This window comes from Sturnira hondurensis, unplaced genomic scaffold (assembly GCF_014824575.4).
Source record: "Sturnira hondurensis isolate 20B ecotype Veracruz unplaced genomic scaffold, ASM1482457v3 Scaffold0013634, whole genome shotgun sequence".
NCBI lineage: Eukaryota > Metazoa > Chordata > Mammalia > Chiroptera > Phyllostomidae > Sturnira > Sturnira hondurensis.
In genome coordinates this window covers 141504-155119 of record NW_028086265.1, presented here as the reverse complement: position 1 = coordinate 155119, position 13616 = coordinate 141504, and the positions used below count along the sequence as shown (strand labels likewise).

General features: G+C 38.2%; 1 protein-coding gene across 1 annotated transcript; it reads left to right on the top strand.

Moving 5' to 3' along the window:
* Positions 1-11159: 11159 nt before the first annotated feature.
* On the top strand, positions 11160-12001 carry LOC118998059 (lys-63-specific deubiquitinase BRCC36-like). The gene is given in 3 exon segments (XM_037061979.1): positions 11160-11581; positions 11583-11604; positions 11606-12001. Coding segments are annotated over 3 exon segments (840 nt in total).
* Positions 12002-13616: the final 1615 nt, after the last annotated feature.

Below are 13616 nucleotides of genomic sequence, written 5' to 3'. Positions count from 1 at the left end.
TTAGGAATTGTTCTGTATGCCCAATGACTCGGGATCCCACTCTAGCTGGCTAGAGGCTGCATGGCCTCCCACATCACAGGTTTTCAGGCTTAAGTGGCTTAGAGGCAGGAAAGGCTTTTTCCAGAGAGCATGGGGACTTGGGCTGTGTCACAATAGCTGGGGTCTGAGGGTCCATTGCTCCCTCTTTGTCTCAGCCCCATGAGTCCTTCCATTATGGCCTCCCAAATGATCATGCCTGGCTTAGGTTGCCCCTGCTGTGAGGGGTCATTGACTATCCGACCATGCATTGGGGGTAGAAGGATGAAGCAGAGCCAAGCTTTGTCTCCTTGTGGCTTGCATTCTGGAGGTCAGTCACTCAGTCTTATCCATGGGGGGCAGTTACAACTCGCAAAACCAGGCAGAGTGATTCCCAACACTTTGTTGTTATTGAAATCCCCACTGGTGGTTTCTATGTGACTTAAAAAATCTGTGCCTGTGGATGAATGCTTGTTCAAAGTGAGCATTTTTCCCTGCCTGATGTGTCACTGTGCATTGAGTGCCAGGCTGGGAAGTGAAGCATTGCTGGTTACATTATGGTTGGGGTGCAGGCCTGGGTTGTGGGCAAGGTCCCCAATTGGGGCATGCAAGAGGCAACCAATGGATGTGACTCTTGAACATCGGTGTCTCTCTACCTGCCTGTTCCCTCCCTTTCCTTCTCTCAATAAACAAATAAATAGCATTTGAAGTAGGTCTTCCAGAACTCAGTAAATGAATATCTAGTCACTTTTCACCAGCTACGTGAAACAGCATATGTGATAAATTGCTCAGTCCTGGAGACTCTGATATGTTGGCGAGTAGGATTTCCTGAATGTTCTGCTGAGAGTACTTGGCTGAATAAGTGCAGAAGAGCTTTGTTAAACTACAAGACATGGTCCTTATTCTCAAGGAGCTTATGGGTGATTGTAGAAACCTGCAAGTAGTGGTAGTTTGTGTTTTCCCTTTGACCAGGAGTTTTCTTTCTCTACTAGCTTAAGTGGAAGTGTGAGATTTTGTTTTTTAAGTTGAATATTAGACAGATATAAAGGCACTATTAGAGATTCTGACTTTTGTATCTATACAAAAAATGTATGCCCTGGTCAAATTTTACACTGTAGTATCTTAAAGAAATATATCTCACACAGTGCATGTAGGAAATTTTACAGTGTTTTACAGAAAAGCTATTCTGTTGTTCGTAATATATATGTTTTATTTCATTTAGAAAAAAGTATTAATATTCAGACCCCCCCAAATAAAGTAGCCATTGTTTATGTAGAAAAGTATGGACTGCATTCTTAGTCAGGGCACTCATACTATGGGTTCCAATTAGCCGAATATACACTGGATACTTCCCATGCTCTACTTTTGTGTTCTCTTATATTATTTGTCTGGTTTTAAGGAGTGTTTGCTGGCTCTAATTGAGCTGTGTTTTTGTTTGTCTTTATTATGTTTTTATTCCTCCCTACTATTATATTAGTTAAAATGAATTTTACTATCCTTTAATATCCATATTGTTTTGAATAGCTGCTTCCTTTTCTTGTTGTTTGATCTTTTGTTGTGAGAGATTTGCTGACTCTTGTAACTTTCATATTATCCATACTAACTGCGTTTGCTACATAGTCACTAGAGTGGCTAAAATGAAGAATTTGGGGGCAAATGTGTGGATAAGAATGTAGGACAACTGAAACTGTCATACAGTGCTGAAGGAACTTTATAATCATCATTTATAACTACCATCTGACAGCATTTACTAAAGTTGAACATAAGGTACATTCTTTGACCCAGCAGTTCCTGCCCCTAGGACATAGTCAAAAGATACTCCACTAGACTGTCCATTGCAGTACTTTTTTCAAGAACACAAAAGTAGGGGCTACCCAAACTCCTCATCATTGGTGTAATTGGTAAAGGATGTATTACAATAGTTATGTAATGGTATACTGTGCAGTAGAAGGAAAGAAGGTTTTAACACTGCATGCAAAATTTGAATGAATGATACAAATGTGTTTTGAGAGGAAAATAGGCATAATACCTTATTCCAGTGATATAAAACACAAAAAATAGGCAAAAGCAATCTCACCTTTTAAGGAGTGTCCAGAAGGAAGTAGGAGGTGCTTCTTGTTGCTGTCTTGTGCTATACCTAGAGCTGTGTGCTGGTTTTGCAGAATAGTTTACAGTACTTTGTACTAGTTCATTGAGCTCTCTCATGATCACAGGTGCACTTTTCTGATACATACCATAATTGATGAAGGTGTTTAAACTTTTTAAAATTATGGCTGGTACTCACCATCTCTCTTGAAACCATTCAGAATTCTGTTCTGCATTGTAGTGTCATCTCCATGGACTTCATTGATTCAATGCCCACTGCAAGTTTTTGAAAAATTAGTTCTGCTTAGCTGTTGCTTAAAATGATTTTGCTTATGCATTAATTGTAAACTTCTGGAGGACTGAAAATGTGTTTGTTTGAGTTAGGTTTGTTGTTCCTCTGAGTGCATAAAACATTGCTGCGTATCAGCAGTTGATGGATTTTTAAGTCATTTGTACGTTCTTTACCTTTGCTATTCCTCTCTCCTGTATTTTCACATATAGCCTAGAGCATTCTCCAGGACCCCCAATATCTTCTCATTGGTAAGGCATGTGCAGACTGAGGGGAATGTGATTTCTGTGACTCATAGGTCTGTATTTGTCCTACTTTGTGATAGCATATAAATTTAAAAACTTAGCAGGTTGCCCAAAAAGTCTGTTGATTTTTCATGCACAGTAAAAGACACATTTTTCATTTTCACCAATAAAATGAAATAATGTTGATGTCAAGTAATGTCTGAATTTGATCACTGTCAACCTTGACTGATGTGCCTGACTGTATAACATCTGTCCAGTGAGAAATCTCTAGCACAAAATTTACAAACCACTTTTGATACCTCCAGTGTCAGAGAATCTTCTGCATGCTCTGCACAAGTCCTTTACAGCATTTCAGTTGTGTTTTTCACCTGCCTTGAAATGATACAGCCTTAAATGCTGAAAATGTTGCATATGTTCTTCCATCTTTAATATTAAAATGGCCACACAAAAAATCACCAGGTGTGATGTGTGTGCTCTTTTTAATAGACACTGATGTGACAGCTGTCACAATATAACCTAACAGAATTGTTGCACATGAAGTTAAAGAGAGCTAAGTGCAATGAGAACCATCTTACAGACACACAGAAGAAAAGAAACAGCAAAGGAATTTTTGGTCAACACAGGCAGTTGTTATATGAAACACATAAATGAAAATTTTAAGACATTTTACTAAGTAACTATTTTAAAAATTGGTAATCAAGGAAAAAAGCAAATGACAGAGTTGGAAGGGATTGTGGTAATATATGTAATAGACAAAATAGTAACATTGTATTATCTGCCACACATCTGTTTACACTGAAGAATTCTTAAAAACTAAGAATAACATGATAAATCCCTTCAGAAAATGAGAACATGTAGGAATAGGTAATTCACTAAAGCATTATAGATAGTTAAGAAATTCATAAAAAGTCGAATTGCCTTATTAGAAATCAAGGAAATGTAATAGAAGCACTGCTGTTATGTTATATTTCACCTAACATGTCAATTTAGCAAAAAGTTTTACAAGTTGGCAGGAATGTGAGGGAAAGAGCACTTTGTACTTTTGGTAGAAGTGAAAATTACTACAGCGTTTCTTTTGCAGGTCATTTTGCAGTACAATTTTCACTCAGTCTGGCGTATTCTTTTTTTTCCAAATTTTCAATTTAATTATTTTTCAAGTACAGTTTTCTGTCTATTACTACCATCCCATCCCACCCTCCATCCTCCCCCCTCCCTCCCATTTCCACTCTTCTCAGTTGTTATCCATGTATCATTTATATAAATTCCTCTAAATCCCTCCCTTATTTCCCCTGAAATTACCTCCCCTCTCGCCTCTGGTCACTGTCAGCCTGTTCTCTATTTCAGTGTCTTTGGTTATATTTTGCTTGCTTGTTTGTTTTGTTGTTTAGCTTCCTGTTAGAGTTGAGATCATATGGTATTTGCCCTTCAACACCTGGCTTATTTCACTCAGCATAATGCTTTCCAGTTCCATCCATGTTGTTGCAAAAGGTAGGAGCTCCTTCTTTCTTTCTGCAGCATAAAATTCCATTGTGTATATGTACCATAGTTTTTTGATCCATTCATTTACTGACGGGCACCTAGGTTGCTTCCAACTCTTGGCTATTGTAAATTGTGCTGCTATGAACATTGGGGTGCATAGGTTCTTTGGGATTGGTGTTTTAGGGTTCTTAGGATACAATCCCAGCAGTGGAATTGCTGGGTCAAAAGGCAAGTCCAATTTTAGTTTTCTGAGAAAATTCCATANATGTAGGAAATTTTACAGTGTTTTACAGAAAATCTCTTCTGCTGTTCGTAAAATATATGTTTTATTTCATTTAGAAAAAAGTATTAATATTCAGACCCCCCCAAATAAAGTAGCCATTGTTTATGTAGAAAAGTATGGACTGCATTCTTAGTCAGGGCACTCATACTACGGGTTACAATTAGCAGAATATACACTGGATACTTCCCATGCTCTAATTTTGTGTTCTCTTATATTTTTTGTCTGGTTTTAAGGAGTGTTTGCTGGCTCTAATTGAGCTGTGTTTTTGTTTGTCTTTATTATGTTTTTATTTCTCCCTACTATTATATTAATAAAAATGAATTTTACTATCCTGTAATATCCATATTGTTTTCAATAGCTGCTTCCTTTTCTTGTTGTTTGATCTTTCATTGTGAGAGATTTGCTGACTCTTGTAACTTTCATATTATTCATACTAATTGTGTTTGCTACATAGTCACTAGAGTGGCTAAAATGAAGAATTTGGGGGTCAAATGTGTGGATAAGAATGTAGGACAATTGAAACTGTCATACAGGGCTGAAGGAACTTTATAATTATCATTTATAACTACCATTTGACAGCATTTACTAAAGTTAAACATAAGGTACATTCTGTGACCCAGCAGTTGCTGCCCCTAGGACATAGCCAAAAGATACTCCACTAGACTGTCCATTGCAGTACTTTTTTCAAGAACACAAAAGTAGGGGCTACCCAAACTCCTCATCATTGGTGTAATTGGTAAAGGATGTATTACAATAGTTATGTAATGGTATTCTGTGCAGTAGAAGGAAAGAAGGTTTTAACACTGCATGCAAAATTTGAATGAATGATACAGATGTGTTTTGAGAGGAAAAGGGGCATAGTACCTTATTCCAGTGATATAAAACACGAAAAATAGGCAAAAGCAATCTCAACTTTTAAGGAGTGTCCAGAAGGAAGTAGGAGGTGCTTCTTGTTGCTGTCTTGTGCTATACCTCGAGCTGTGTGCTGGTTTTGCAGAATAGTTTACAGTTCTTTGTACTAGTTCATTGAGCTCTCTCATGATCACAGATGCACTTTTCTGATACTTAACATAATTGATGGAGGTGTTTAAACTTTTTAAAATTACGGTTGGTACTCACCATCTCTCTTGAAACCATTCAGAATTGCTTTCTGCATTGCAGTGTCATCTCCATGGACTTCATTGATCCGATGCCCACTGCAAGTTTTTGAAAAATTAGTTCTACTTAGCTGTTGCTTAAAATGATTTTGCTTATGCATTAATTGTAAACTTCTGGAGGACTGAAAATGTGTTTGTTTGACTTAGGTTTGTTATCCCTCTGAGTGCATAAAGCATTGCTGCGTATCAGCAGTTGATGGATTTTTAAGTCACTTGTACCTTCTTTACCTTTGATGTTCCTCTTCCCTGTATTTTCACATATAGCCTAGAGAGTTCTCCAGGACCCCCAATATCTTCTCATTGGTAAGGCATGTGCTGACTGAGGGGTATGTGCTTTCTGTGACTCCTAGGTCTGTATTTGTCCTACTTTGTGATACCATATAAACTCTTAAAAACTTACCAGGTTGTCCAAAAAGTCTGTTGATTTTTCATGCAAAGTAAAAGACACATTTTTCATTTTCACCAATAAAATGAAATAATGTTGATGTCCAGTAATGTCTGAATTTGATCACTGTCAACTTTGACTGATGTGCCTGACTGTGTAACATCCATCCAGTGAGAAATCTCTAGCACGAAATTTACAAACCACTTTTGATACCTCCAGTGTCAGAGAATCTTCTGCATGCTCTGCACAAGTCCTTTACAGCATTTCAGTTGTGTTTTCACCTGTCTGGAAATGATGCAGCCTTAAATGCTGAACATGTTGCATATGTTCTTCCATCTTTAATATTAAAATGGCCACACAAAAATTCACCAGGTGTGATGTGTGTGCTCTTTTTAATAGACACTGACATGACAGCTGTCACAATATAACCTAACAGAATTGTTGCACATGAAGTTAAAGAGAGCTAAGTGCAATGAGAACCATCTTACAGACACACAGAAGAAAAGAAACAGCAAAGGAATTTTTGGTCAACCCAGGCAGTTGTTATATGAAACACATAAATGAAAATTGTAATGCATTTTACTAAATAACTATTTTAAAAATTGGTAATCAAAGAAAAAAGCAAATGACACAGTTGGAAGGGATTGTGGTAATATATGTAATAGTCAAAATAGTAACATTGTTTGTACTGTCTGCCACACATCTGTTTACACTGAAGAATTCTTAAAAACTGAGAAGAACATGATAAATCCTTTCAGAAAATGAGAACATGTAGGAATAGGTAATTCACTAAAGTAGTATAGATAGTTAGGAAGTTCATAAAAAGTGGAATAGACTTACTAGAAATCAAGGAGATGTAATAGAAGTACTGATGTTATGTTATATTTTACCTAACATGTCAATTTAGCAAAAAGTTTTACAGGTTGGCAGGAATGTGGGGGAAAGAGCACTTTGTACATTTCGTGGAAGTGAAAATTACTACAGCGTTTCATTTGCAGGGCATTTTGCAGTACACTTTTCACTCTGTCTGACATATTCTTACGTGAATTGAAAAATGGCACCACAGGTCATTTTGACCCAGAAGCACAGAATATGACTTTATTTGGAATAAGGATCTTTGGGGAATAGTTATGGTAATAACGATCTTGAGATTAATCACTGGTGTCCTTATAAGAGAAAGGAGAGGGAGATTTGAGGCACAGAAGACAGGCAGAGAGGTAAGGGAGGTATGAAATGGAGCTCCCACCAAGCTCCAGAAAGACCAATTCTGCCAACACCTTGATTTTAGACTTCTGGGTTCCAGAATGGGGAGAGAATGATTTTCTGTTGTTTGCAAGCCGTTAGGTTTCTGGTACTTTGTTCCTAAGCTTGCCGGATGATACATGTGCACCAAAATATATGCAGAAGAATATTAAGGCCTGATTTATTCCCACAATGAATTATAAGCAGAAAAAGCATTCACCAAAAGTGAAGCAGTCAAACGCTGGTCTAGTAAAGAAAACTCTGTGGTAGTAAAGTGGTTGAGGTAGATCTGCATATGTACTGACATGATCTGCATATGTGCTGGCATGAAACTGTTCATTATACATGGTTACATGATAAAGGCCAACATATGCAGAGGCACATTTTGTTTCCATAAATAGTAATTTTAAATGTATAGGCAGAACTCTGAAAGGATACATTGAAAAAATGTATATGGGGAAGTAGATGAAGCAGAAGAGGATGCAAGAATAAGATACTTTAATTGTATTCTATATATCTGCATTGTTTGAATATTTCCAACAAATGTGTTTCCATATGTAAAAATTCAAGTTAAAAAGTCAGCTTGACGTCTCCTAAAAACACAAAACAAATAATCATCCTTTTAAACAATATTTAATCAACATAAAGGATCATGAATATACAGAATATAAGCAAAGAAAAATAAACGATACTTATGTAAACCAGTACACAAATATTGGTGTTTTGCTCATGTCAGAAACAATGTACCTTATTTAATATTTTACCACTTTCAAAAGCATTGTCAAATACTTGGTTAAATTATTTCTTACCATGATCTGCATTTCCGAAGAGAGGAAAATGAGAGGCAATGTGATTTAAGAGACCTGACCCAAGGCCACACAGCTTAAGTGGAACAACTGGACTGAAACCTCAGGCTTCTGACTCAGAAGTCCTAGTGTTAGCTTTACTGAAGTATGTACATCCATCACGTCCATCGTTGAGACTGTTGTGTGTGACAAGTAAATACATTGTGAATTATTAACTGGACTTCACCATGGCCTTTCACTTAACACCAGAGTTGTAAAGATCAGTGTGTGGTCAGACCTTCATCATCAATCTCTGCAAATATTGAATAATAACAAGGAATCAAGGTGGAAATTATGTACTCCTTTCTCTCAGCAAGAGCAGAACTGGGGGATTTTAGAGCTAGAAAGAGCATGGGCTATTATAGTCCATCATTTTACAAAAGACAATATTAAGGTTCAGAGAGATGAATCATTGGTTCCCAATAATATAGCTAGGTAGGGATGGAAGCAAATTCATTACTGCTATCTGTTGTTTACTAGATCTCTTAAAATATTAGGATTTAGTGTTTGAGAATGTAGATAAGGTGGTTTAATATTAAAAGTTGACATGCTGAATGATTTTAGCTTCCCTAGATATCTTAGTCAGATTACTGCCTTTTAAAAATAATATGTTTAAAGTGTAAGCAGTTTACTGTGGCTGAATGGAACATGTTTCAAGTTTGACAGATTGTGGCACACCTCTTTTGGAAGCAGTATGAAGAAGAACTGTTTGCAGAGATCTCAAAGAGTTTGGTATCTATTCCAAACTATCCCTAGTCATGTTGTTCGTGAAAAAAAGTGGGGTTCAGCTGCCTACCATCAAATACAGGCATAGGAGAAAGGTTGTTTGGGAAGGAAAAAGGTCTTGAATAAAATGTTGCCCAACTTGGGGAAATGAGGGACTTCTGCAAAGCATAGACAAAAACTATTTCTCCCTTAAGGTGCTGAAACCCAAAATTAGGCCCCAGAATTCCACTTTATCCTTATCTGTCTGTTCTCCTGGAACCCAAGCCTGCTAAGGGGACAGTCTTCCTTCTTCAGGCTCCCTCCCTGGAACTGGGATGGTCTAGAGCTGCAGCTCTCCATGCTGGGGGGCCAGGACCTCCGACAACTTTTGCACCTGGTAGTGCAGGGGCTGCCTCTGTGGGTTCCAGAGACAGAGCAGCAAGTCTTCGCCCTCCCCTTGCTTAAATCTCCTGGAGGCTTGCCCCTCGGTTAGCTCTGCAGCTAAACCTTACTTTTTTCAGATTAGATGGGAAGGTCAGCACTGCTCCCTGCCATTATGTTAATATTTATTTACACATGCTGGTTTGACCTGTGGTTTATTCCTTAAATCAGGAACCGGAAGGAGATAGGAGGGATTTCCCCTTCATCACACTCTGCCTTGTGCAGACTCCATGCAAGGTACCTTGCCCGCAGCACCTCTGGCGAGGTTGGAGAAATCTGTCCTCAGATGCTGCCCTACATTGGTTACTGGGCCAATGTGACTCTTGTTTACCCTTTACCCAGGGACACAGCCTTTCCTGCACTGCTTTGGGACCCTCCCTCTTGCCCAGCCATCTTGCCTGGTCTCCCTGTGTCCATGAGTCTGTTGGGCCACACCACAAATCTCTATAATGAAATTCTCAGTTTACTGTGTTGTTAGAAGAAAAACTGTTAAATCTCTAACCTCTATGAAAAAATTTTTTCAGCTGCCTTTTCCAACTTTAGTCTAATAGGTTCAATTCTAAAAGTATTCTGTGAAATTTAGAAAATGTTAAAAACATTTTTTGGTTGTAGAGTTTCACATTTTCCTTGTGTTTATCTCTTTGGACATCCTGGAATAGGTTGTATAAGTGGTGACCTTTTACTAGCAAATCTCATGTATTTTTTTAAATATTGTATTGATTGTGCTTTTACACTTATCCCAGTTTCCTCCCCTTTTCCTGCTACCCTCTTCTCAGTACCTCCATTCTCTCCAGTAGTCCGAGCTCTGACTTCATGTCGTTGGGTCGTGCTTGCGAAGTATTTGGCTTCTCCATTCATTATACTGTTCTCAACAGCGGCCTGTCTACTTTGTACCTGACAAATATGCATTTTGATCCCCACACCTTTTCCTCCATTGTCCCTCTTTCCTTCTGAACCCTTTCATGTGATCTCCAGTTTGCTTTCTAAAGTAATGCGGATTTTCACAATATATTGCTATGTCTTTCATATTATATATCACAATGTAAGATAAACTACTCCCACATCACAAAATATTCTTGTTTGAGTTAATGGCTGTACCATGGTGGAGATGCATCCACCAAATTAGCATTTCTCAATTTTCTGTATCACACAAGGATTATTTTCTCTTCCAACATATGATTTCCCACTCAAAACTTGTAGGTCTTTTATGGGAGCCTTTGTTAGAGCCCAAGAGATATTTGTATTTTTTTATACTGTTCAATTGAGTCTGTTAGGCTGTCAGAACTCTTCCAGGGTTTTGTTTGTTTGTTTGTTTGTTTGCTTGGTTATTTGGTATTTGTTCGTTTCCTGTTACTGATTAGGAACACCAGGTGGTTCTGTGTAATAATCTCCAAAGAAATTTATAGTATACCCTGATTATGAATCCAGTTGTAAATTTGGAATGAATGTCAAGTTTCTATGAAACAGATGGTTAGTAACAAAAAAGGATCTAGTGTCCTAACTGGTTATCCAGTATCTTATTTTGTGTATTTTGTTCTGGACTTTGATGAAAAGTTCCGTTTGCTTAATTATAAACATAATGCACATATTTTGGTATTTTTTCCTCTGGACTGTATCCATTCCATGGTGTTGTTGCATACTTCTGCCTAATTATTACTTTAATTCAGTATAATCTTCCTCTTGAGTAGATCCATTATGTTATATTTAATCCATCCCACAGTTCCTGTGTGGCACAGAGTCGGAATTGGGAACAACTCACTTGTTGGAGAGTTTTCAATTGGTTTAAATTTAAGGATTCCTAGTATGGAAAGCAAGTAAGGTTTCCAAGAGTGTACAGAAACTCAATGTGTAATCTATTCTGTGTATTTCAGGGTATATGAAGATGAATAGAGCACAGCACCTGATCTGAAGAATAGAGGAGTGGCTGGAGCTCTGGGTTGGGCAGGCCTGAGTTGGCCCGAAGCAGTCGTGAGTAGGTTCAGACCAAGATGGTGGTGCAGGCGGTTCATCTTGAGTCAGATGCTTTCCTAGTTTGTCTCAACTATGCTCTGAGCACAGAGAAGGAGGAGGTGATGGGACTGTGTATAGGAGAGATGAATGATGGCACAAAGAATGACTCTGATTCTACATGTGGCAGAACTAAAATACACACCATTGCTGAAAAGGTGGACATTGTTCATATTCATTCTGTCATCATCTTGAAACGATCTGATAAGAGGATGGATCGAGTTGAAATTTCTCCAGAGCAGATATCTGCAGCCTCAACAGAGACAGAGAGGGTGGCTGAACTGACAGGTTGTCCCTTGAGAATAATGGGCTGGTATCATTCCCATCCTCATATAAATGTTTGTCCTTCAAATGTTTATATCCATACAGAAGCCATGTACCTAATGATGGGTCAACACTTTGTTTTTCTCCTGTTTCTTAGAAGATAAAAAGCACAAAAACTGGCATGATACTCCACACTTGCTTTCAGTCTATTCTGGCTCAAAAGAACTCAGAGTATGTGCAAGTGGAAATTCCAATCCATATTGTACCTCATGAAACCATTGGTAAACTGTGCCTTGAGACAGCAGTTGATCTGCTCAAGATCCTGTGCCAAGAGAAGCAGGATGCATATAGAAGGATTCACAATCTTACGCCTCTGGACTCAGTAACCAGGATCCATAATGGCTCAGTGTTCACCAAAAATCTGTGCAGTCAGATGTCAGCAGTCAGTGGGCCTCTCCTGCAGTGGTTGGAGGGCAGACTGGAGCAAAACCAACAGCATTTACAGCAGTTGCAACAAGAAAAGGAAGAGCTTATGCAAGAACTTTCTTCTGTAGAATAAAGTGCTCTAGAACAAAGAGGGAGAGGAAATGGGGGAATGGAAAGGATTCATGTATAAAATGAAGTAAGCTCCCTCAGTTTTGAAAAAAAAGTTGTAAGGACTCACCTTAACTGACTTCAAGACTTATTGGAGTAATCAAAAGGGCATAGTATATAAGCAGTTGTTTTTTGACAAAGGTGGAAAAGCAATTCAATGGGGGAAGGATAGTCTGGAATAACCAGACACACAAAGGTAAGAAAACAGACTTTGACATACAATGCACACCCTATATAAACATTTAACTCAAAATGTGTCATGGACTTAGATGTAAGATGTAAAAGTATAAAATAATTAGAAAAAGCACTGTCCTGGTAAGGTCTGGCTGGGAGGATTGAGTGCTGGCCTATGAACCAAAAAGCTGCCAGTTTGATTCCCAGTCAGGGCACATGCCTGGGTTGCCAGCCAGGATCCCCAGTTATGGCATGCAAGAGGCAGCTTATCAATGTATAGTTCACACATAGATGTTTCTTTCCGTCTCCATTCTACCCTGAAATAAATAAAGAGATAGATGATAGATAGATAGATAGATAGATAGATAGATAGATAGATAAATAATACATAAGAACTTTAATAAAAAGTTACAAAAATCTTAGAAATAAAATCATAGAAAAAGTTTTATTGTCTTGAGCTAGGCAACAGGTTATCAATCCTCACCCCAAGGCACAGTCCAAAAAGGAAAAGGTGACATATTGGACTTCATCAAAATGAAAAACGGCCCTACCAAAAATTTTAGAGGAATAAATTATTGAGAGAAATATTTGCAAACAATATGTCTGACCAATGTAGAATATGACCCAGAAAAACCAACAGTACAATTAGAAAGTGGGCAAAGTGCCTAAATACATATGTCATTTAAAGAGCTACAAGTAAGCACAAGAAGAGGTGTAAGTTAAATACTCCCATGCTATATGACCTAAAAGTTTAACTCCTAGACATTTATCACAGGGAAGTGAAAACCTGTGTGGGCAAGAAAACTGGTACATGCATTAGAAAAGCTGTTCAGAGCACTTCTAGTGGAAAGAAATGATCTCAGTCAGAAAGTGGAAGCCTTGAAAGAGCAGGGCCCTGTGAAAGCAGCAGATGCAGATTTAGCAACAACTGGGATTAGGCCTGTACTATGTTGATTCTCAGATAGACTTGAAGCCCTCCTCCAGAGGGGCTCTAGGAATCTGCTTGCAGGATGAGACCAAGGGACGAAATGAAACCAAATGCAGTTCCACAGACCCTTTCCACACGATCTGTCTGGGCATTGATTCAGTTGATGTTGTGACGAGTGCTTCATGTATTGAGACATACTTTGTATATAAGTTTTCCATAGCGTTTAGAAGAGGTTTTCTGATGAAAGGTTTCTACTTCTGCATTTCCTTAGAACTATTGAACTGCATGGTACACGGAAGTGCTTAGCCGTCTTGGGATGTTTGATATATACATTTGTACAGTTGTATTTCCTATCTGCCTTCTCTTCCCCTTCATCAAAATACCTACTTGCTGCCTTATGGTTTTAGTATTATCGCTTAGTGTGCTCATTGCCTTATGTCTGGGTCTTGCACCTAATTAAAATTAAACTTAGAGTTGT